At 36.6% G+C, this 26,959-nt stretch overlaps 1 protein-coding gene across 2 annotated transcripts; it reads left to right on the forward strand.

Moving 5' to 3' along the window:
* Positions 1-1,486: 1,486 nt before the first annotated feature.
* LOC131437166 (calumenin) lies at positions 1,487-25,605 on the forward strand. 2 transcript variants are annotated; one of them, XM_058606336.1, is made up of 4 exons: positions 1,487-1,648; positions 23,625-23,836; positions 24,022-24,540; positions 25,137-25,605. In XM_058606336.1, exons 2-4 carry the CDS (start codon positions 23,652-23,654, stop codon positions 25,360-25,362), a joined length of 930 nt encoding a protein of 309 aa, XP_058462319.1. In that variant the 5' UTR covers positions 1,487-1,648; positions 23,625-23,651; the 3' UTR covers positions 25,363-25,605. The 2 variants fall into 2 exon arrangements, with proteins under 2 accessions (XP_058462319.1, XP_058462320.1); XM_058606337.1 differs by lacking the exon at positions 1,487-1,648 and adding an exon at positions 19,426-19,580.
* The last annotated feature ends 1,354 nt before the right edge of the window (positions 25,606-26,959 follow it).

Below are 26,959 nucleotides of genomic sequence, written 5' to 3' on the forward strand. Positions count from 1 at the left end.
GAGACTTAAAAAAGTTCTTTGAAGAATCCCTTAGAAATGCATACGTTTGAAATAAAGATATAACTAGAAATAAAAATGCAAGGAAAAAATGAAATTGCCCGCTTCAGAAAACTTGATTTTTTTCTGAGTAGGGTAACGGTACCTTCATTCATTTCAGCTTCGTATCTCAATAAGCTGAAATATGGTGCATTCTGAGTGCATTCGTAATGATAATAACACCAGTATTATGCGCAATTATGCCGTAATCTGATTTTTCAGAGCCGAAACAAAGATATTTCATCCGATTTTCTCATAATTTGCATCGTTCAAAAAGATTAAAGAATAATATCAACGAATTCCTAGTTCAATAGAATATAATCAGTTGTTCAAATAGATGAATGTTCGACTTTACGCAAAAATAATACTTATGCATGTGAAAGATTAATTCAATCAACGCTTCACTACACACCTACTGAGCAAACACCGTAAAGTACAGCGGTAGAATACGTTTTCGTCCGCAGCTGTAAAGTACTTTTTCATCCGCAGTAGAAGTACATTTTTGTCCGCAGTAGAATACTTTTTTTTTGTTAGCGGTAGGAAGCTACAGTACATTTTTGAAATCTACGGGAGTTTCAAGCAGCAGTACAAGGCCGTACCATCAAGAAAAGGTAGAATGAAGTAGAGCAAAATGTGTTTCTACCTGTACCGTTCTGATCGTCGCTGGTACTCTCTCTGCGGTAAATGTAGCATCAAGCAGTTGTAGCAGGCTGTAGAATTTTGAATGTGTAGAATGTACAAGGATAAATGTATTCTACCGCTACCGTTTGCATCCCTGCTTTACACAACAGTGGTGTATAAATGTAAAAAAGAAGAGCTCTCGTTGAAGTTGTCAGTGCGAGGGGAGAAATTTTGCTTGCTCTTCGTCACACAGAGGAGATAGACATCTCTGCACATGAGCCACAATTTTGGGTGCAACATTCACTTTACGCTAGATTTTTGTTTTGCTGTTGGTTAAAATGACAAGTTTATTTTTGTTTGATTCCGATCGAATTCTCGTGTGATTTATGCGACATGGAAATAAAATTGTCTTCAACACGTAGGGAAATCGTGTGATAAGTGTTAAAATTGTTATAGTTGGAATTTTTCTACAACATGCAGGAGGATTTTGTTATCGTTCCGGAACGCAGTGGAACGTTTTGAAAGATCGCGGCGAACAGTCGAGTAGGTGGCAGTAGTGTTTCCAACGTACAGCAAATTTGAAATTTACACAGGATTTTGAAAAATTTTGTTCGAGCCTGTATATCTGTTATCTGTGATGGTACTTTTAATAATTCATTGAAGTTCGATTTTTTCCCGTCATGTCAATGCAGTTAGAACTACCGTGACATTCTTTTCAGTGTAGCAATAATAAACTTTTATTTTTCACATAGAGGTGGAGAGCTCTTGAAAAGAATTGTTTTAATTTTCTGGAGTAGTGAACTGGACGAGAAATTCACAGCAGTCTGTTAAACGGGAAGTTGATTTTTGTTTTGTTTGGTTATTTATTTGTCAAAATATCTAGAAACTTGCCGGTACGACAGTTTTGTTGAAATTTTTATCATGAAAATGTTTTCTTGAGTACTACAAAGAGTTACTCGTCAACTTTATATTCACTGACAACTCACGAAAGGTAAGGAAATTTTGTATTCGAATTTTAACCGTGTGGTAAACTATATCATTCTATGGTCTTAGCCAGTCTGAACGAAAGACAAGTACAAAAAAACTAACCTTTCCTATAGTTCAAATAAATATAAGGCCGTAGTAGTAATTATTTTGAATGATTTGATTTATTTGCTACATTTTTATACGCTAGAACTGTCCAACCAATTTAAAATAGTCTATTTGATTCTAGTTTTTCTCATATCATTCTCCGTATATTGTAAACAAACCAGCCTACACAAAACAAGAAAAAATGCTTCAAGACAGCTCAATTTCCAGTATGTTTCATTTAATTGATTACACCGATTCTGTATTTTGTTCCGATCGGATTATTTCGATCGATTACATTTTGAAATATGTATCTCGATCGAGTTTGGCACACAGAAACATGTATACAAAATCATCACAGAATGCAAATTTTCACATTCGATTGAAATAAACCGATTCGATTAAAGTACAGAATAGGTGTGAATTTGTCGGTAATAGCTGATGACCATATGATTGCACTACATTCTAAGAAATTACCTGTTTGCTACTTAGCAAACCAGCCATCTGGTTTATTAATAGAATGGCAGTTATAATTCTGATTCTATTGGATCTATTGGACCAATAACTGTCGTGCTTTCAGTTAGTTATAATTAGAACTGTGCTACGATTCTAATGTACAATTAATAGGGTAGAGAAAAGCATTAAAATTACCATTACTGAGTAATGACATTCCAATTTCACATGTAGATCTCATTATTACTGTCTGTGTAATTATACGAACCACAGAATCACCCAGCGCATTTAGTGAAAGACGATATGCTTTTAGCTTGACCGATAAATAAATGATCTTCAATCTCCCGCATTATGGATGCTGTGATGGAGATATACTGATTACGAGCTTTAATTAGACATTTGTTAAGCAACTGTCTTCGATCACCACCGAGTTCATATCTGATCCTCCAACGGAATTAGCTACAATTTTACTACAATCCAACGGAATGAGCTACATATTTTGCGGCCATTTTCCAATCAGAACAGCATCTTGGCCGTATCTGCGAACTATGGGATTTCAGTGCGCTATGAAGGCCATAGAAAGTCCTATTAGCAACCGCCAGACATCTTTATCTCGCGACTAACATCGTTATCACGTCACTAGTGTTCCGAAATGTATGAACTGGTGGACAACTTTGTATAGTATCTTACTTTTCCTTGAATTGTTGCACCACGTTCCGTCTTATTATTTATTAAAGTTATTATTAAGCAAACGAATACGAAGTCTTTAGTCTGCTCCTATTTCTGTCTGTATCATACAACTAATTAGGGATCAAAGCTAATCGAGTCGACAAATTGGAGAATCGAAATAGTTCAAATTCCACCAATTTGATTTGTAGAAGCAATCTTGGACTCAACTCAACGGATACCGGTTTCGGAAAAGGAAACGTACAAGTGACGTATCCAACAGATCACACTTTTGTTATAATCTCATTGTTCAAGCTCCGATCACTTACTGTTCTGGCGATATAATTTTAGGGGAAAGTTCGAACCACACTTTGATAATGACTTTTTACGTTTTTTGCATTATCGCTCTATATGACAGATTGCAATTTCATTTCCGGAACCGGAAGTCAGATCTGAATAAAACTCCACATCAACTTATGAAAACATAACATAATACCTTTAATTTACATCTGAGTTTGTCGTTTTTGAGAATAGTGATTTCCGGTTTGGAGCACTCGAATACTTCCTCATATTTGGTCATCAACTAACCATACCTACCTAATTGAAGAATTACAAGGCTATTTAAACGTATATGGCTTGATTTTCCCGTTTCATGTATAAAAACAAGCTCCTGAAAATGAATTTTTATACATATCAGCTTTGACTACCGAAACCGGTTGTCATATCCGGCAGAAATTCGGTAGAATTATGTGGGGTTGTAAGACGTTTCATTTGGATCTAAGCTTGTAAAAATTGGATGAGCGGTCACAGAGAAAATCGAGTCCCCTTTTTAGTTCATTTTGCACATTTCACACTGTAACTTCGGAACCGGAGGTCGGATCCAGATGAAATTCAATAGGAGGCTGTGGGACTATAAGGCCTTCAATTTGATCTAAATTGAAAAAAATCGGTTGCGCGGTCTCTGAGAAAATAGAATGCACTTTTTTATTTTCATGCATATTACTCTCTAACCGGAAGTTTGATCCGGGTAAAATTCAATAAAAATTTATGGAACCAAGAAACCTTTCCATTGAATCAAAGGTTTTGAAAATCGGTCTTGCCATCTCCGAGAAAATCGAGTCCTTACACATATACATACGCACACAGGCACGTACATACATTTTGAGTACTCGACGAACTCAGTCGAATGGTATAGAGATCTCCGAGGCTTCGTTCGAAGGGCGGTTTTCACAGTGATTTTATAAAAAAATAAAAAAAAATGAAAAAAGTAAATAAATATAAAATAAAATAAATTAAAAAAAGGGTAACAATGAGGTCCAGTAATATAAACAAATAGCCTTTCTATATAAGAAAGGTAAAAACCTCATGTTTTGCCTTTCTCTATAGAAAGGTATTAGAAATGCTGGAAACCGACTTTCGAATGGAGCCTCGGAGACCCATAGTGTTATATACCATTCGAATCAGTTCGACGAAATCGGAAATGTATGTGTGTGTGTTAGAGATGGTCGGGTATCGGGTATTTTAACCGAAACCCGACCCGTACCCCGTACCCGTACCCGACGGGTTTTTGGTCGGGTACGGGTAAAAAATTTTCTTTTCGTTCGGGTACGGGTCGGGTACGGGTAAAAAAAATTACTGCTCACTCGGATACGGGTAATATTTTTTTCTGATCGATTACCCGACCATTTGTACTTCACATAAATATGTTTACACGTTGACGAGTATTTTTGTCGTGAATACGACTTACTTTACTATGGGGCGCCTTTTCAAAATTATCCATATGGAAGAATGGGCAGAACTTAATCGTGAATATCTCGACTTGTATTAATGGCAGCAACATAATTCTTTCACTATTTCATCAAAAATATGATCAGGAATTTAGTATAATATTTTGAACAGTGTGAGATAACCACAAACAACTCAAAAATTATGTTTTCTGAAAATTTTAAAACAACGCGGAAAACTTCACTTTTGCTTGGGTTTTTCGTGCAAGGACGACGATTTTGAGGTAGTCAGGCACATATCTTCAACTTAACGTGCTGAACTATCAATTCGAATTCGAAAGTGTAAAGAAATCGTGTCAGTTTTATTCGTATTCACGACATATTCGTATTCACGACAGTTATGTCTCTGACATTACACAACCGTACTTTTTTATTGCAAAACAGTTCTTCCGAAAAATAAACAATTTGATTCAAGGGGTTTCCAGAAAAAAAACATTTCCTTTCTTCATTTAAAAAAACGATCAATCATAGTTACGTGAAAAGTTATGTGAATATTTTCCACCCTACTTTTTTGTAACATATTTAATAAGACTTAACATATTTAATAAGACCTTAGCTCTAAGATGTTGCGGTCAGACCCTATTTTTCACGTAAGTTTTAATGGACTGCCATTTTAAAGCTGTTTAATGCACAATCCAGTAAAAATTATTTGATTCATATATAAAATGTGTAGTACTCATATCACATTCAGATACCAGAAAACTGTTATATTAAATATTGGTTGGGGATTTTCAAAATTTTCATATAAATCATTAGGATTCTAACCATAAAAACATGAACATTTATTTCAGAAAATCTGCATAGAAGTTCTTCTTATTCTTCACTTCTGGGTGGTGTCACCTCACTTGAAATGACACCAATTGATGGCACAGCAAGTTGGGCTATATTGCCAGTTAATATTCGATGCATGACAACGTGGAGTCACAAAAAAACGGGTGAAAATTTTTTCTCGCGAAATACTCAGGTGGCAGGTGGAGGTGGCACAGAAGTTCATTGGCTGTAAAAACCACCAGCTACTGTTAACATCGTGGGTGTGGGTTTGTGAGGCTTATAAAACGGGCATATTTGACAGATTAGTTTAAATCAAAATCATAATCCATTTTTGCTTTGTAGTAAAAAATTCTAACCAAAAAAATTAAACTACTTACACTTGAAGGACTCACTGTTCACCATTTTCAAAATTGAATTTTTCACACCGGGAATACACGTACATTATTTGATGTTTGGTCAATCCACGTAAACGAACTGATGATACTCTATTCATTTTAGGGGATGTTCGCATTAACATTCATTTTCGTCACGTATAATATTCAATTTGACAATTGGAACCATCATTGTACGTGATTATTCAAGTAATTCGAATGTGAATTTTTATTTGTGTGTCAAGATAATGAGTACGCTTACTTGTGGTTCTAAAGAATTGAATCAAAAGTCGCACTATTTCGTAAAAATCATACCTACCCAAAATTGAAATTGGTATTACGGCATTTTGGGTAAATATGCTTCTCGAAAAATTTGAGTAGATGTTACCCCCTGTTGTTGACATTTGTAAATGAGTATAAAGTACCAAAGACATTGGAAATCTATTCCTGCTTCACAGTGTATTTATATGTTTAAATGTAAACAAGCATTTTAATGTATTTTACTTGCCAACTAGAGCCTGATACGGCTCGCTATTTAAAACACTTTATGTTTTCCATCCTGAATTTTGGTAAAATTTGTACTACTCATTCGTGTCGGGTACGGGTACAGGTAATTTTTAATCGGGTACGGGTCGGGTACGGGTAATTTTTTTTATTTTCCATCGGGTACGGGTAATTTTTTTATTATTGATCGGGTACGGGTCGGGTAAGGGTAATTTTTTAAATTTTTAATGGGGTACGGGTCGGGTACGGGTAAATTTTTTTGCTGATCACTCGGGTACGGGTCGGGTTCGGGTATAAGAATTTCTATACCCGACCATCTCTAGTGTGTGTGTGTGTGTTTTCGTTCCGAAGATATGATGAAATAAGTGGTGCAAGTTACTCGGAGATGGCTGAACCGATTTTAACAAGTCGTTTGAAAGCTACTTTTAGGCCATTCATCGATTTCGAAGACTTTTGGTTCCGGAGATATGATGATGTAAGTGACGTAACCGACCAAACGCGTTATTTTTTTCCGCGCAATTTTCTCAGAAATAGCTGAACCGATTATAACAAGCTTAGGGTCGTCTGAAAGCTACTTTTAGGCCATTGAACAAGTTCGAAGATCAAATGACTGCGACTTATGGTTCCGGAGATATGATGGTATAAGTGACGTAACCGACAAAACACGTTGTTTTTTACCGATCTAATATATAGAAGTGTGCCAATATTTTGGGATCACCTCTAATTTCGTAAAGCGGTAGTGCTCAAAAGTTTAAGCACCTCGAAAAAAGTCCCTATGCAAAATTTGAGCTAATCGGATATGGGTAATGGGTGCTGCCCGGCGATTGTTTGAAAATTTTCGATCTTGATTACAAATATTTTAGTTGAAATAACTGGTGTTGTTATTGAAACAAAATTCTCTTAGTTGAAAAATAAATCGGTTTTATTTGTTTTAGACATTGCAATAACATCAAACAATGTTATTGATTTGCGAAAATAATCAAAATATACTTACTGATACACGTCATGATCTATTTGAAATAAGTTCGGTATGTTGAGATTCATGAAATAAATATCGTTGTTAAAATATAAACAGTTTTTTATATTGACATGTAATATCATTAGGGCTAAGTGATTTTGATTTTTGTATGATCATGATTATGTCAAGTCAAGATCAGTAAAGGTCTAAATTCTAAAAAAATACTTCTGATTCGATTGGAAATGATTGATGTAGAAAAACGTTTTTAATCAGCAAAAGTGCCCAGAGGGGCGAGTAAATTAGCGAAATTATTAAATTTACCTGAAATGAGTATTGAAAGATGATGCCTGGAAGTAAATCAATGATCGAATTTGAACCATAAAATTTTTGCGCATACCTGAAAGATTACGAGATGATCATTCATTAATATTTTCTAATTTGTCACCAAATCTTTTTCATCTTAAACAAGGTTAACTTTATTACAACACCGCTGTTAGATAAACACTTGTTATGGAATCATAAATTTCTCAAATCGAATGAACACAATTTTACCAAACGCTTTAACCATCGATGTTGTTTTCATTGACATTTTGAAGCGACGCGAACAGATTTCAACGAAAAAAGTTGTTGATTTTGCATTGCGATTATTGTTTTGCTTTCAACTGTCTCCGGCATTTGACAGCATTCAAAACAACATATTTTTCAACTACTTGAATATATGCAAATCAAAAATCGTATTGGTTGAATCAAAAAGAAATTAGTTAAATCAACTATCCCAAAAATCAAAAACTGCGATATCGCAATTTTATGATCGAAGGGTTCTCCGTGCAGATGTCATACCAACCGAAAAAAAATTAGGCTCGCACTCACCAAATGCACCATTTATATCCTTACGCTCACTTCATACCGGTATATTTGGAAACTTCAGAAATTTTCCTAAAAATATCATAACCTTAAACATTCGCCTAAACAAACCGAAATCGAAAAAAAAAGATTTTTGTTGTGCTGATGACTTAGAAAAGCAGGAATCGTCAAGAATCGTGGAATCTGGGACATACAAATTGTCCAAGTTCCAGGAGTCGCAAAAAGTATATAATAAAAAGTCTCAGAGGTGTTTTTTTTGACATTTTTTTTTCGAGAAAACACAAAATCTTGACAAAAAACCTTTTCATCTTCTAATGGAAAATGAGAAATAAAACGACAACAGAAGTTTCGTATGCATCGATGTCTGATAACGATAAAAGGAATCCGTAGTCGGATTTTAATAAAATACATTTTCAGTTATTATACTACCCATATACTCTTTTTTATTTGTTTGCTGAAAAATTGTGTAATAGGAAAATTTGTTATTTCGTTTTGTAAAAGATAGCATAACCGTTCCCTTAACTCAACGATTTTCTCCATTTTCGAAGACTACACAGAAAAAAGTATGAAATTTACCGGTGACACAATTCCTAAGATCGTATTTCGTAAAAGGGGTAAATTTTACAAGAATATTTTAAATGTACAGTCTGTTACATACGAGCCTGGTCACGATTACTCGCGATCGGTAAAGTGGAATGGTTGTGATTTTTTTAACACAGAGAGCAGTAGCAATGCGAGAATAAATCTTCTGACTATTGTTAACAATTCGATATCAGCATTTTTCCAAAATGAATAGGGTAACATAGGTATTTTGGTCCCTTCATATATTTTGGCCCACCTAACAAACTTTATGGATTTAACCGATGTTAAGTAACCCATATTGCATCAATTTTGAAAGATATTAAAACATCTGATGGATATTTTCACAAAGTGAGCAGAAAAAAAATCCTAAAGTGGGCCAAAATACCTCTGTTACCCTACCGCGTAAGCTTCGTGCTTCGAAGTAATTTTTTTGTGCTCGCACCCGAAAGGTCCCAAAATGAACCAAGTTGGCGTGGCGAAATACATGCAAAAATCGAAACAGTTTGTGATTACAGTTTAGAGTACGATGGCAAAATCGTATAAAATCTTCAAAATTTCAATAAAAACTATTTGAGTTTGTACGTCATGTTAGTTGGTGGTCGTAAGAACCGACTTCGATTATACCGGTTCTCGGGTTCCGGTGCTGGAAGTAAATATAGTAGTGAACCCACTTCGTTTGCTTAAGGTTGACCTACGCGAGCAAAGCACTGTTTCATTCTGTATGCTATACTAGTTAATGCACAAACAATCCCTTGGTTTCTTTTAAAAATCGAAGAGAAACATTTTGAATAGAATACCACAGTATTATATATGAGAAAGGCATCATTACACCACTAGGTGAATTAAAACAGGTTTTTGTGCTTTTTTTGAAAGTCAAATTTTATACCTCTTAAAAATCACCCTCTATTATTAAATAAAGAAAACATTTGTGATCTCTCGCTACTCCAGGTCAGAAACTTTCTTGAATTTTGAATTAGGAATCGAACCCAGGTGGGCTGCGTGAAAGACGATGGTCCTACTCTTCACGATAGGGTTGACCCGAATCAATATTTGATTCGTGCATGCAGTAAAATTTAATAGCCAATTTTGAACAAGTAAGTTTTATCTTTAAATACTGTTTTGAATTTTTGAAACTCATAAACCTGTATTTCAGGACCAAATCTCACCAAAGGCCGATTGAACCATATAAACAGCAATATTTGGTAAAATCGGTCTATGTGAGTTCTATTTCGGAGTTATTTATATATAAAATAGTTAATATAATTTATATATGAAGTCAATGCAACCAATTGGTTTGTGGTTGGTTATATTTCGTCAAAACTTGCAAATCGAAACGATTACAGTACTTTGCGCCACCTTCTTTGCGTTGTTATTTATGGGGTTATTTTATATTTCGTCGTATTCAACAACCCGCCATTGCGGAACTGAAAATAGAATTGGAATAAAATGCAATGGCGTTCTATGATGCAGATTGTATGTTTGATTTTAAATCTTAAACAATAAGTGCACATTTTCGTGACCAAAACACACGGGCAGATTCCGTCACACACACTTTTTGCAAAATTTATTTTATTTTTTCTTGTCACCATCGCAAACTAAACTTGCTGATATGATGATAGTTAATATTAATTCAGCTTGGGTTATTGGATAGTTCTTCATAAAATATGTCATATATGGCTTCGATTCAATAACAATAACGATTCGCTATATTTATGCTTCATTTTTCATACTGAGAAACTACTGTCCTATAATGCAGCGCTATTCGTAGAGAGTAACTATACGAATTCCAGAATTTGTTTGAAAAAAATTCCATACATTCAAATTATATCTGTTGAATCAGAGAAAATAAATTAAATTTTTAGGTAATCTTAAGAAAAATTATTTATGAAAAATAAATATAATATATTTAACACTGCCTTAGCTCCTAAAATTGATTTAGATTCTATCCCGTTCGATATTCAAAGTGGACAAACGTTTAAATAATGCGTGATTACTGTAGCCAAAATGTATTTCCGACACGGGTTTAGAGTGTCGTAAATGATAAAAAACTTGTTTTGAGAAAACGTTAATTCCGAATGCAAATCCAATAGTGATTCGTCGAATGGTAGTTTATATTGTAGGAAACATCTGTTTAAATGTTATTCATCTGTAATTCAACATTATTTTATTATTAGCATTAGCATTAGAGACCGCCCGTGTGTTGCTACTCCGTTATTGATCTGGACCAATTGAGATTGCAAAATGATTTTTTGAAGTAACATGTTTGGGAATAACACATTGTTTCACACTGTGCAAACTGTATTGAACCATGCATGCTGATCAATACCGACACCGGCCACGTCCGAATGCAGATCTACTTGGGAGGGAAAGGATTGTTAGTTCGATGCATGTTGCTACTAGAAACCGAGGAATCCTCTGCATTCCCACATGCATCACAGGAGAGGATACTTTGTTAGTAAATGTTTTAATAATATTATCATGTGTTTATTGCTCTGGGTAGCCGGCTACCAAGAATGTTTTAAAGTATTATCGTTTTATGTGTTACTTTGTGCTGGGAATATAATGCACGAAACAGTCAATCTCCGAAATTGACAAAACTCCAGACAGCCGGCTGTCGAGTATGCAGTCACTCGTTTATGCATCTACCTTTCGCGTTTTTTTAGTCATGCAAAAAAAACACATTCGGATTGATAAAAAAAGGTATCATCTCACTGCTAGGTGGATTAAGCACGTTTTTATAAATGAAACTACGTGATACAAAATAAACGAGCGAATAGGATTTAGACAAAAAAGTTGATTCATTGCATTGAAATATTCTAAACAGTTATTATAAAATCATTTTAAATCACCAAACAAAGGTCAACAGATTTCACACGCGTCTTGATTCTTTATTATTTCCGCTTTATTATTTTAATTATTTATTAAAATTATTAATTGGTTATATTAGTTGATCTGGGCAGCCGGCTACCGAGAAAAATATTAATTTACTGTTTGAAATATTAATATCAAGTGTTTTTTACTATGTATTCAATATACCGATACATGTCATCTCTGTTATTAACTTTGTAATATAAACGGATTTGCGCAATGGTTGATTTTTATCATTCATTTTATAATCCTGAAAGACAATCAATAACATGGAAGAAGAAATCATTCCTAATAAAACTTTTCTACGAAGCTAGACGGAAATTGATAGGTTGAATAAAGAGATGATTTAGTAAAATAGAGTAATCAGAAGTAAAACATTGAAAATATCTGATAACTGAAAGGAAAAAGAAACTCCTGCAATTGTCGCCTTTTACGACATGGAAGCAGGAACCCAGTGGATCTATTCTTGGTTCATTTTTTTCCGCCGGATTCCACACGGCATCTAGGCTGGTATAGTCCGGAGAGAGCTAATAGGTACTATCAATCTCCTAGTGGACCCCAGCCCCTTGTAATTCAACATTATTTTATTATCATAATATACTAAACTCAGAATATGAAAAAAAAAAAAACTGCTCTTTTACCCTATATGTAACGTATTTGACGAATCACACTTTTTTACCCATTCAATTTTTTCGGATATAACTGAACTCTTCAATGCTCACAGATCACATTCAAATAGTTCTTGATGTTCCTCTCTCGTTTCAAAGAAATAATCTTTTAAGAGACGTAACCGCCAAGGCGTATTTTTCTATATCTGCACAATTTTCTCGATAGTAACACAACCGATTTAGACAATCCTTGGAAGCTACAATGTGACTACGTATCAAATGTAAATGGATCATGGCGGACACTGCCGGTTCCGGAGTAAGAATTGAATAAGGGACGTAACCGTCGATCCGCATTTTTTCTTTCCGCATCATTTCCTTGAAGATGGCTCAACCGATTTCGGCATATTTGAGCTCATTTGGAAGCTGCAGAAAGATCAATGAACGAGTTAAAATGTATTGTTGCTGATGCTTTCGGTTCCGGAGATGTTACCGAATAAGCGCTCAATCAGCTTACAATTACCCGAATCGATCCGGACAATATTGGATCCACCTATATTTGTGCCAAAAATTAACTCAATGAAGATAATGTTATTTGAACGATAAGGGAAAAAATCTCAGGTCTGGGTAAATTAACGAGCGATCATTTAAACTCCATTTTTAATTAGTTTTACGGCCATCCATGGAAGTTGATCATCAATGTTAACTTCCCTCTCTGAGCAGCCTAGATAGCCGTGTAGTGTCGGTAGCGGTTTCCCAACTGCTAAGAATAACGCTACGGTCCACCTGTACCGGTGGTATAAGTCCACCAAACAGGTAAGCCGTGTGGCATCCGGCGGAATTATTTTTTACCAAGAATTGATCCACTGGTTTCCTATTCCATGTCGTAAAAGGCCACAAAAATAGGAACTCCTAAGTCAAGGTGTATTTCCGTGCCGATGGCTGAATGGCTGCAGGAGGTTAAACATTGCAGTCGTGAACGGAATATCTTGGGTTTTTCCCTTACTGGATACACGCAATGCTTAGCAATCGACTTCTTTGTTCTTCGCTTCGGCAAGCAGAGATTAGAAAGCTGAGTGTCTGTGGGTGTCCTCAAGGTGGTGTACTATCCCCTCTTTTATGGAACCTAGTCGCTGATGGTTTGTTAAGGAAACTTAGTAACCTTGGATTTCCGACTTATGGTTTTGCCGACGACTATCATATATTGATGACCGGAATAAGCATTAACACTCTCTTTGATTTAATGCAGCAAGCCCTGCGATCTGTTGCACAATGGTGTTGTCAGGTTGGATTATCTGTGAATCCGGGCAAAACATCAATGGTGCTTTTCACTCATCGTAGGATAATTACAGGAGCTCGTCCGTTGCAGTTCTTTGGTTCAGAGGTCACTGTGGTCGATCAAGTTAAATACGTCGGGGTTATTCTTGACTCAAAACTGAATTGGTCTGCTCACATTGACTTCAGGATTGAAGGAGCTTGCATGGCTTTCGGCCAATGCAGACGAGCTTTTAGAAAATCATGGGGACTCAAACCCAGATATATTCATTGGATCTACACAACTATTGTTAGACCAATTTTAGCATATGGTTGTCTTGTATGGTGGCAGAAAGGAGAAGTCGCGACAGTTCAGTCAAAGCTAAATCATCTCCAAAGGATGGTCCTAATGGCGATGACAGGAGCATTCACGACAACTCCTACTGCTGCTCTAGAGGCGCTACTGTGCATTAAACCACTACATGTGTTCCTAAAACAAGAAGCATTATCTTGTGCATACTGTCTTAGGGTTACAGGGCTTTGGAACAGTAACCCATTAGATTATGCTACCAGCCACACTCGCTTGTGGTCTCAAATGGTTACATGGGATGAGTATTTACTCGCTCCTAGTGACCTAACTCTCACATGCAGTTTTCCTTTTAAAACATTCAAAGTGAGCTATCCTCTTCGTTAGGAATGATTGTCTGGTTGTCTGGAACGACAACTTGATGAACACATAGTTTGTTTTACGGACGGTTCTCTGTTGAATGGTCGTGCTGGTGCTGGTATCTACTGTCGTGAAATAGGCTGGAGCAGTCTCATTCACTTGGTAGATACTGTACTGTGTTCCAAGCAGAAATCTACGCAATTCTGTGTGGAGTACAATCGGCACTTCAGCAGAGGATCTGTGGTAAACGTATTTATTTTTGTTCCGACAGTCAGGCAGCCTTAAAAGCACTCAGTTCGAATGACTCACGGTCGAATCTAGTGATCGCATGTCGAACTCAAATTGAAGACCTCAGCATTTCAAATGCTGTTTACTTCTTATGGGTACCCGGCCATTCTGGTATTACTGGAAATGAATGGGCTGATGAGTTGGCTAGAGCTGGTGCAACGAATGATTTCGTTGGTCCTGAACCAGCTTTACCACTTTCAACTAGTAGGATAAAGCACAAGATACGTTCTTGGGCTGCATCCAAACATGCCAGCTACTGGCGCAGCTTGCAAACTTGCGCTCAGACAAAAGCATTTCTACCAGATTTAGATCTGAAAATGTCAAAGTGTCTACTGCATTTCTCCAAGTATCATTGAAGTGTTCTGGTCAGAGCTCTGACTGGACATTGCAAACTCAATTATCACATGGCTACTATTCAACGTGCTGAGTATTATTCGTGTGATTTGTGTGAATGCGATTGTGGTACTTCATATCATCTGATATGTAACTGTCCCGCATTGACGCAGCTACGTATCCGGGTTTTTGGTTCTCCATACTTGGTTGAGTCTGTGTATGCGGAGCTAAAATTGAAGGATATTCTCTCGTTTCTCACCCAATGTGGTAAGGAGCTATAGTCAGAAGAGTTCATCGTTCTTCCTGGAGTGAATGAATCCCTTCTGTATTCACCTTAAATAGGGTTTGGCAGATTGTTTGGCATCCTCTGGGGGGTACCGAATTTACTTCTGCTCGTACATACTGCGAGTCGTTCTGCATTCTTCCGGGAGTGCAGAATGGTGTCGCTTTTGTAAGATCTCTAAATCCTCTCGGGGGTTGGAGGTTTTATTAACAGCAGACTGTTCGGGACCTCGTAGAGGTTCAGAATTTCCTTCTGCTTCCACTAAATGTGATCCTCAGCAGATTGTTCAGCATCCCTTATGGGTGCAGAATTTACTTCTGCTTTTATGTGTTTTTGTGTCGTCAATTTTTCCCATCCTCCTAGTCCAACCCTTACCATTTCCTTTCAATCCTTCCCTCTTATATATCGGGAAAATGATGTTAAAAACAAATTGATGGCAAGGCACAAATCTCCAAATATCAAGGGGAACGTGCCATTTGAGCCAATTTGTTCTGATTCATGATTCCTGATTGTGCCAAAAATTAACTCAATGAAGATAATGTTATTTGAACGATAAGGGAAAAAATCTCAGGTCTGGGTGAATTAACGAGCGATCATTTAAACTCCATTTTTAATTAGTTTTACGTTTCGTCTTTGACTCATCAGTGCAGAGCAGTTCAAATTGAACTGCTTAGTGCTAAACTCGGCAGTTCAATTTGAACCGCTAAGCAGACGTAAAGTTTCTGCTACTTACAGAACACTTTGTTTTGCAACGGAGTGCAATGTCTTTTCTGACGTGCCGAACGAAAACGTGTTTTCGACTATTTCTGGCCGATGCAGGTATGGTCATTTAGGGGTTAGCCAAATTTTGTGCTAGGGCACATAACCGTTTTTATTAGTTTTACGTTTCGTCTTTGACTCATCAGTGCAGAGCAGTTCAAATTGAACTGCTTAGTGCTAAACTCGGCAGTTCAATTTGAACCGCTAAGCAGACGTAAAGTTTCTGCTACTTACAGAACACTTTTTGTTTTGCAACGGAGTGCAATGTCTTTTCTGACGTGCCGAACGAAAACGTGTTTTCGACTATTTCTGGCCGATGCAGGTATGGTCATTTAGGGGTTAGCCAAATTTTGTGCTAGGGCACATAACCGTTTTTATTAGTTTTACGTTTCGTCTTTGACTCATCAGTGCAGAGCAGTTCAAATTGAACTGCTTAGTGCTAAACTCGGCAGTTCAATTTGAACCGCTAAGCAGACGTAAAGTTTCTGCTACTTACAGAACACTTTTTGTTTTGCAACGGAGTGCAATGTCTTTTCTGACGTGCCGAACGAAAACGTGTTTTCGACTATTTCTGGCCGATGCAGGTAAGGTCATTTAGGGGTTAGCCAAATTTTGTGCTAGGGCACATAACCGTTTTTATTAGTTTTACGTTTCGTCTTTGACTCATCAGTGCAGAGCAGTTCAAATTGAACTGCTTAGTGCTAAACTCGGCAGTTCAATTTGAACCGCTAAGCAGACGTAAAGTTTCTGCTACTTACAGAACACTTTTTGTTTTGCAACGGAGTGCAATGTCTTTTCTGACGTGCCGAACGAAAACGTGTTTTCGACTATTTCTGGCCGATGCAGGTATGGTCATTTAGGGGTTAGCCAAATTTTGTGCTAGGGCACATAACCGTTTTTATTAGTTTTACGTTTCGTCTTTGACTCATCAGTGCAGAGCAGTTCAAATTGAACTGCTTAGTGCTAAACTCGGCAGTTCAATTTGAACCGCTAAGCAGACGTAAAGTTTCTGCTACTTACAGAACACTTTTTGTTTTGCAACGGAGTGCAATGTCTTTTCTGACGTGCCGAACGAAAACGTGTTTTCGACTATTTCTGGCCGATGCAGGTATGGTCATTTAGGGGTTAGCCAAATTTTGTGCTAGGGCACATAACCGTTTTTATTAGTTTTACGTTTCGTCTTTGACTCATCAGTGCAGAGCAGTTCAAATTGAACTGCTTAGTGCTAAACTCGGCAGTTCAATTTGAACCGCTAAGCAGACGTAAAGTTTCTGCTACTTACAGAACACTTTTTGTTTTGCAACGGAGTGCAATGTCTTTTCTGACGTGCCGAACGAAAACGTGTTTTCGACTATTTCTGGCCGATGCAGGTAAGGTCATTTAGGGGTTAGCCAAATTTTGTGCTAGGGCACATAACCGTTTTTATTAGTTTTACGTTTCGTCTTTGACTCATCAGTGCAGAGCAGTTCAAATTGAACTGCTTAGTGCTAAACTCGGCAGTTCAATTTGAACCGCTAAGCAGACGTAAAGTTTCTGCTACTTACAGAACACTTTTTGTTTTGCAACGGAGTGCAATGTCTTTTCTGACGTGCCGAACGAAAACGTGTTTTCGACTATTTCTGGCCGATGCAGGTATGGTCATTTAGGGGTTAGCCAAATTTTGTGCTAGGGCACATAACCGTTTTTATTAGTTTTACGTTTCGTCTTTGACTCATCAGTGCAGAGCAGTTCAAATTGAACTGCTTAGTGCTAAACTCGGCAGTTCAATTTGAACCGCTAAGCAGACGTAAAGTTTCTGCTACTTACAGAACACTTTTTGTTTTGCAACGGAGTGCAATGTCTTTTCTGACGTGCCGAACGAAAACGTGTTTTCGACTATTTCTGGCCGATGCAGGTAAGGTCATTTAGGGGTTAGCCAAATTTTGTGCTAGGGCACATAACCGTTTTTATTAGTTTTACGTTTCGTCTTTGACTCATCAGTGCAGAGCAGTTCAAATTGAACTGCTTAGTGCTAAACTCGGCAGTTCAATTTGAACCGCTAAGCAGACGTAAAGTTTCTGCTACTTACAGAACACTTTTTGTTTTGCAACGGAGTGCAATATCTTTTCTGACGTGCCGAACGAAAACGTGTTTTCGACTATTTCTGGCCGATGCAGGTAAGGTCATTTAGGGGTTAGCCAAATTTTGTGCTAGGGCACATAACCGTTTTTATTAGTTTTACGTTTCGTCTTTGACTCATCAGTGCAGAGCAGTTCAAATTGAACTGCTTAGTGCTAAACTCGGCAGTTCAATTTGAACCGCTAAGCAGACGTAAAGTTTCTGCTACTTACAGAACACTTTTTGTTTTGCAACGGAGTGCAATGTCTTTTCTGACGTGCCGAACGAAAACGTGTTTTCGACTATTTCTGGCCGATGCAGGTATGGTCATTTAGGGGTTAGCCAAATTTTGTGCTAGGGCACATAACCGTTTTTATTAGTTTTACGTTTCGTCTTTGACTCATCAGTGCAGAGCAGTTCAAATTGAACTGCTTAGTGCTAAACTCGGCAGTTCAATTTGAACCGCTAAGCAGACGTAAAGTTTCTGCTACTTACAGAACACTTTTTGTTTTGCAACGGAGTGCAATGTCTTTTCTGACGTGCCGAACGAAAACGTGTTTTCGACTATTTCTGGCCGATGCAGGTATGGTCATTTAGGGGTTAGCCAAATTTTGTGCTAGGGCACATAACCGTTTTTATTAGTTTTACGTTTCGTCTTTGACTCATCAGTGCAGAGCAGTTCAAATTGAACTGCTTAGTGCTAAACTCGGCAGTTCAATTTGAACCGCTAAGCAGACGTAAAGTTTCTGCTACTTACAGAACACTTTTTGTTTTGCAACGGAGTGCAATGTCTTTTCTGACGTGCCGAACGAAAACGTGTTTTCGACTATTTCTGGCCGATGCAGGTATGGTCATTTAAATTTTTAAATTTTTCAATTGATAATATTGAAATATGTAATAATGCGTTAATATTTGTGAAACATGATTTGCCTTCCCAAGCAGATAACTTATAAATATAGGATCATCCTGTTGAAATAAGGTAAAATTAATTAATTCATCTATTTGGCTTCTACTCAAAAGAAGTAGATTTTGGTAGGTCATTATACCGCAGAGTAAGTGTATCGTACATAAGTTTTCCATATGCCCCATAGTGCGCGGGATGAAAACTACAAATGCACATGTCGTTTATGTGACCGTATGTCTATAGGATGCAGAGCATAGCTGTTCATAGGAGATGCTGGAATTCTTATCTGTGGCAATTGTTTGTTTACTTTTCGGATGCAACTTCAAATACGCACATTTGTGTGTGAGTGTGTGTGTGTTCAGAAAACGGGATGAAAAAATAAAATAAAAATAACTTGTTGATGAAAGTGGTACATTTGGTAAACACGCACAGGAAGACTATGCTACTACAGTGCAATATATATAACTCGATTTCCCGATGATGGCATTGGCCTATATACACATATGGATGGTATAATCGACCCTTTATTTCTATACTTCATTCCTAACAAACATATTTGTTGCATACATAAACTCTTATTCTGACTTCGAGGAAGGAACGAGAGACTGTGCGATGCTTTCTTTATACATATCCCATTTTCTATGCGAACTAAATTGTGTGTGCACATTTTCTCCACTGTTTAGTTTAAATCTGAACGCCGGGTGGATTGTGTCGTTTGACATGATTTCGAAGTAAAATTGTTTTTGTTCTATGATCGTTCGAGCTGACGTGGCTTGAGAAACGTGGTGAATTGCGAATTGCTGGAATATTTAGTGTTGGCTGATGAAGTGTAGCAACAGTTAATGTGAGTTTAGCCGCATCATGACAGTACAGTTTGTTGATAATGTAGTTGATCATCCGACGCGTTCGATAATGTATAATCTTTCTATTAATTGATTCTGTGGCATATGTTTCTTTTGAACTGTCTCGATGGTAAATGACTTGTATTCATTACACTATGTATTGTTTTGTAAAGTGGTTTTATAGCAGTTACTAAACTTTAACCACAAAGAATAAATTCCCTGCTAAGATCATTATCGGTGGTCACTAGTTAGCCCAAATAGGAAAGTAAGCAAACTCGTCATCCATCTCGATATCGTCACCATCCATCAATATTCGAGGTGGGAGGCGCAGTGTTTCTTCTTTAGAGCCTCTTTCTCTCACGTATTTTGTTGTTGAGTCATTTATAACCCATCCGATGCGCCTAGCTACGGCATTCAGTCCTATGTATGTTTTCATTATCTTCCCAAAGTTACGTGTTCCAATATCAACGTCGTAGGCGAAGCCAAAAAGGTGCACGGGCTTTCGGAAGATCGTTCCACACGTGTCGATCCTAGCTTTTCGAATCACGCCTTCTACAGCAATATTAAACAAAAGACAAAGGAGTCCATCACCTTTCCGTAGCCCTCTCCGAGATTCGAAGATATACTCGGACGTAGTACATCTTTCCAACGTTGCTTTGGCAAATCGCGTCAGTTCTACATGATAGTTTCCGTTTTGCTATAAACATTTATTTAGACCCAATACACTTATAGCAATACGTGAATACAAGTACGAATAAAACTGACATGCTTCTTTCACACTTTCGAATATCGATAATCGTTTCTATAAGTTGATTGATTGCGTAAATTTTGACAGAATTACGGCATGCTATGATTGGATTTTTCAATGGTGTATCAAAGATAAATGTCCGGGTTGGCGGTTCAATGCATACGACACTGGTCTTACAAACCAGCTGTCGTATGTTCGAGCCCCGACCTGGAAGGATTCGTAGTGTCAATAGAATCATAGCACCAGCCATGCAATGGTTCTGTACACTCTGAATCGGCTGCGAAGTCTGTTGAAACAGAAGGTCAAATTCCACTACAGGAATGTAATGCTTTGCTTACCAAAGATAAATAATAGTGGCCTTAATATGACGGAGAACATTTGAAATAAATCTTGTACATTGTTGAGTGTAGCCGGAACTTTCTATAATGACAGAACTCACCACTAGGCGGTGCACGCGATTTGCTGAATTATGGTTTCGAATGTATTGTGAGTGCCGAAAACAAACGTCAATGCTGGGAAGCCAGATTTCTACATTCGGCAAGTATGCTTAACGATTTGTTGAAATGCACAGACTTTGAAAATACTTTTTTTCTGTGTTAACGAATTATAAATCATCTGTCAATTACTATTACTTGGTACACCAAATAATCAATTTCATCAGTTTATTAATCTATTCAGTTTCAACAAAGGAAAGTAAGCGAACATGATTCAAACTGGCAACATTAATCAATGTTGCCTTGGTAATAATAGTGTTATATTTGTTTTGTTTTGTGTGACTGTTTCTGCTGTACTTGCTATCGGTAGTTAAAAAAATGCAAGTCGCATAAATTGCCTGAAAAATATCGTAAAAGGTAGTGATAAGAAAGATAAATAATACATAATTTTCACTACTAAAATTTTGAACGATTTTTGACGTCGATTATATCAATTCGGATTTGCATATTTCATTGAAAGAAACTATCAAGATGCTGTACAGGATTCATTTCTGCCTTTTAGAAGGACCAAATTGTGAAATTCTCTACACGGGCAAAATTCCGATTCTAGAAATGAGCAAAATGAGTCATGATTTGGGGAAAATAATATATTTTCATGTTATGATAATACACCATGATTAAAATTTCTCGGATCATGATCCATTCGGACTGATTTCGATGAAATTTAAACGTAACGCACTTGAAGTTGTTGGGTATAACATCAGGCGTGTTTCTGGTACGATGGTAATTTTTGCAACATAAATTCAGGCGTTATGTGTGATTTTTCCAATGTCATTTTTGTAATATATATTCAGTGAAAATCACGACGAACTTCTTTTAAAATGAAAATATTCTGTTTTTGAAAAACGACGACGCAAGAGATAACGTGTTTACTTGCGTTCATTACTTCAGTTTTGATTTTGTGTTTCAGAATTTAAACACTTAAACGAACTGCATGAAAAACACGAATGAATCAAACCTCTTACAAAAAAAAACTGTATTTCGAATTCTTGCAAAAAGAATCGTCTTATTCATAATATTTAGGTGCTTGTGTGGTTATATCTATGAAACAAATTAATCAAAGTGGTCGAACAAAATATATTTCTGATTTTCGTTAGATGGTGTTCCAAATTCACAATCGAATTAAACGCTAGCTCTCGGAATATTATTCTAGCAACAACGATCACATCAAATATGTAAGAATACATTCGAACAAAATGTAACATTGATGTTTTTCAAATGAAAAATGTAGCCGTGGTTAGTCTCTTATGATGTCAATTTTCGGTTCATTATCTTTATTTTTATGTTATGTTTCATTCTCTACAGGCGGTGGGTAAAACAACCTCACCTCACTTGAGATGACGCCGATCGATGGCACAGCAACTTAGGTTATATTGCCAGTAACCAGTAAATTTTCGTTTATAGTCCAATCGATTTTGTTTTCACTGGACTGCAAGCGAAAATCTCGCTGTGTGGCTACGTCGAGTCGCCAAAGTATGAATAAAAATTCTTTCTTTCTTGCGAAATACTCGAATTTTCTTCGCACTAACACGACACAACGTGCTCACCCGTTGAGAGATTCCATTTCAAGAACTGCTAGTTCGGAAGCAGAGATGCCATGTAAAATTTTAAATATCTTCAGACAGAGTGGGAAAAGTCTATATCCGAAAAAAAATCTGCAGTCAATTTCTCTATAAAGTATGATAAGCTAAACTGATTTGGCGAGCAAAAAAAAAAGGTCGCAGTAATTTTTCAAAAGTCTGTAGTGGAAAAGCTCGGTTTTCAAAAGTCTGCAAAAGTCTTCTGCAGATCTGGCATTTCTGTTCGGAAGACCATCTTTTAGATCAACACCAGTTGTTTCATTTGACGTTTAGTAAATATTGTGGTGGGGACCAGCGTTGCCAGGTCATTTTTCCAAAAATCTCTATTCGGCACAAAAATCTATCTGTACCATATCGGTATCAGAATCCCGTAACATAAGTACCAGGAAAATGTTACCAAAGCTCATTTTGGCGAGCAAAAAAAAAGGTCTCACAGCAACCTTTTCTCATGTCTATCCAAACTAAAAACGAAAATCGGTATTTATCTGTATACGATCCGTGAATTATCGGTATTTTGGGAGTACATATCTGTATTGCGGTATAGAAGTCAGATATCTGTATAAATACCGAGAAATCGGTATACCTGGCAACGTTGGTGGGGACTGCCAGTTTTACATCACTGTTGCCAGTTTAACGGAGGACCGCGATGTGACTAAAAAAACTTCGTTACTGTCTAGTCTATATATTTGTTTGTGGGTGTACTATTGAAATACTAGAGCGACGTTGCATTATGGTTTTAAGTTGAAGATTTCCCAATTTATTGATAGTTGAATTATATAAATCTATCGAGAAACACTGAGTTATAGGTGCTCAAAATAAAATGACGATAGAAAAAGGCAAACACGCGTCATGAGTTCTCTTCTTTGACGCTCGTTCATACCAAACATGATAGAAAACGTTAATTTTGCGTTAATCATTATTATACTACTGAAAATCATAAATTGCTGAACATGTTTCCGATGGTGTGGAGAAAAGTTATGTTGCGTTAAGTACAACAAGAGATATTTACGTTTAAGTTCTACCTATTCTTGTACAGAATAAAGTAAGACGTATTCAAAAAGGGTTGCAATGTTTTATTTAAACTTTTGTCTATCAGAAACTACAACTTTTTTTCTATATTTCTGTTAATTTTAAACATGCTTTATATATTATCAAAATATTAGTAATTTCAATTAAAAGACAGGAATGTTTTAACATTTCATATTCTCTCTTTTCGTTTTGTAGCATATATAGATACATTCACCTTCTAAAATGTTCCTTCTGCTGGTAACATCCATAATTTGTTTGCTGTTCAATTGTGCAGCTTCGGCTATTCCTAAGACGGATCATTATCCGAAAGATGAGCACAACAAACAATACGACCACGAAGCTTTCCTCGGAGAAGATGCCAAATCTTTTGACCAGTTAGAACCGGAAGAAAGTAGACGGAGATTAGGGTGAGTAATTGTTTATATTTTCTAGGTTGACATGAGGCTCAACATCTCGAAAGTTGTTGATTATGCCTCAGTAACATAGTTTGAAACGGGAGCTAATTGCGGATGTCTCGGATTCAGTTTAGATTATCTGTGGTATTTACATTGCATCTCTTGGTTTATTATATGTGTTCTTGTTTTTTTTTCAGAATAATCGTAGATAAAATTGATACAGACAAAGATGGTTTTGTCAATTTAGCTGAACTGAAAGCGTGGGTTCAATATACGCAGCGGCGATACATAGACGATGACGTGGGTCGTCAATGGAAGCAGCATAATCCGAATAGTTCGGAGCGCATCCACTGGGACACCTACCGGAAAAATGTGTACGGTTTCTTGGATGAAATGGATTCAAAGGAATTGGAACAAGGCGACGAGCACTTTTCATACAAGTCTATGCTAACTAGAGATCGACGTCGGTGGAGTGTTGCGGATCGAGATGGGGATGATGAATTAACCAAAACAGAATTCACCGAGTTTCTGCACCCTGAGGAAAGTCCCTATATGCGAGATATTGTGGTACAGGAAACGATTGAAGACATAGACAAGGATCATGATGGTAAAGTGTCGGTAGAGGAATATATTGGTGACATGTATCGAAGCGCGGATGATAATGAAGAAGAACCAGAGTGGATAAGGCAGGAACGGGAAACGTTTGAACAATTTCGGTAAGATCGTATCCCATCAGTAAAAAAAAAGAAAGGTTTCACAATGTGAAAATAATGCCAAACGATTAGTACGTGCGTACGATAGTTTTGTTTAAAGATTTGTTATTAGCGGACCTTACACTATCATTAAAAGTGTCATTACTAAAAAATAATGTCATTTTTATGAACGTGTAATGGTGAAGTAATGACGAGATTTCTATCAAATTTGAAATACATCATTACTTAGACATCATTAAAAATGACAATAATAATGCTCGTGTAAGGGCCGCTATTGATTACACAAGACAAATATTAGAAATATCAACTTGCAATCAACATTACGAAACGTATAAAAACGCAACTAAATGTATTTCATTACGTGGGTATTAAGTTCAGCTTTTGAAGACTTCTGTAAATATAAGCTAGAACTGAAGTACAGTCATAACTTTATCAAAATGTCATTGAAATTAATACAGATTGTGATGCTATTAGTAAACCGACGGAAGTATCATGGACTAGATTCATTCCAATGAATGAAGCTGTAAAAGCAAATTGTTTAGGAGTTCATCGCTTTCGTAGCAAGCAACAAAGTATAACTTCAATCATTTTCGTTTCAGTGACCGAAATAAAGACGGATTCATGGACCATCAAGAGGTAAAAGATTGGATCGTGCCTGCCGATTTTGATCACGCAGAAGCAGAAGCTCACCATCTGATCTACGAAGCAGATTCGGATGCTGATGAAAAACTAACCAAAGAAGAAATTATCAACAAGTACGATTTGTTTGTGGGATCGCAAGCGACTGACTTTGGAGAAGCTTTAACCCGCCACGATGAATTTTAGGCCTAGTTTCGCTCGACTGACGATACATTCGAATAATTGATGACTTTAAGCTTATTTCATTGTATTTCAAGTAATACTCTAAAAATGGATCAAGAATGATATATTTTACTTTCGAATGTATTTTGTTTATAAAGCTAGTAACACAACTGTATTGTTCTGTTTGGATGTAATAAAAACTAGCAATTGTTTGATACACTATTTCTAGGAACAGTATTGCATTTAATAAAAAGTATACTATTTTCATCTCCATTTTTCATTATCCGAGGCTTTTTTCGCCATGTAACGTATACTCAAAATTGGCAAACTTACATGCAAGATGTAAAAGTGAGAAGAACTGAAAAACCTATTTGTTGTAGGATGAACAAAAACTAATCAAACGGAACCAATAGCAATTTTAATAAGTCGTCATTCTTTTGCGTCCGAAACGTCAGAAAGGATATTGTGCTCTGGTGCAATATATTTAAAGTGTTACATAATTAGTGTAAACCTTGCGTATGCTTAGCGGTTTAAATTGAACTGCTAGGCGGAGATGGCAGTTCAATTTAAAATGCTTTGTGCACTGATAAACCGGAGGCGAAATGTGAAGAAATGAGGTCAATGTTTTTGCTAAGGAATGTAAAATTGATGCTGAAAAATTTGAAATAATAATTGAAAAACGTATTCGTGACATCAGACATCAGGAACCTCAGCGTACAGTATTGGCTTTCGGATAGCTAAAATTTCTAACACTGTTAAGATTCAATATTGGTTTACTTTGCGTCAGCTTTTTTCAAGAAATTTATCATATTTACAAAGTTGTTCACGTACTAGTTATTGTATCCACAAATAATGTGTATTCGATTGTTTATATCCTCATGTTCGAGGCTAGACGAACACTCTTCGCAGCAAATGTGTCGATGTTTACTTCACCAAGCGAAACATTCGATAACATATGTTTAGGACGAGTGCAACATGCATTGGTACTCAACGAAAACGCGAATATGACAAAATGTATAACATAAAAGTGTCCTTTAAAGACTCGAATTGCTTGTGTCATTGACTAACCAAATCATTGACTTGTAATACATATGTTTCATAGCCAGTAGCTTACGCTTAGACTAGAATGTGTTTCTGTTTTGTAAAATGCAGTGAAACATAGATATGTCTTCGAAAATGTAGTTCTTTTTTATATAAAAAACGATTTCTGCTAGTAATTTTATCTTACAATACAGTAGCTAATACTTATATTCTACCGATTAATTACATTAATTCGTTTCTCTTGTTCGCCATTTCATTGTTTTTGGAGAATCCTAATGAATATTTCTGTTTCAATAAATTTGTCTATTGATGGCATTAATAGGTTATCCATTTATCTTCTCATTTGGTGCCGGTATTTACAGTGCGACAATAGAAATAAATCAACAACTTTCTCACTTAAATACTACAAGATAAACAGTAATTCGTTCATTTATTTGATTTTGGTACCATTATATACCAGATTTTTTCGACCTAGCCTAATGTAGTTTTGTTCCATTTCCTGTGGGCTTTGCGTTGCTGGAATTCAAATGAAATAATTGAGTCAATGTAAGTCACTTGAGAGATTCTTCGATGTATACGC

Source organism: Malaya genurostris, chromosome 3 (assembly GCF_030247185.1).
Source record: "Malaya genurostris strain Urasoe2022 chromosome 3, Malgen_1.1, whole genome shotgun sequence".
NCBI classification, from domain to species: Eukaryota; Metazoa; Arthropoda; class Insecta; order Diptera; family Culicidae; genus Malaya; species Malaya genurostris.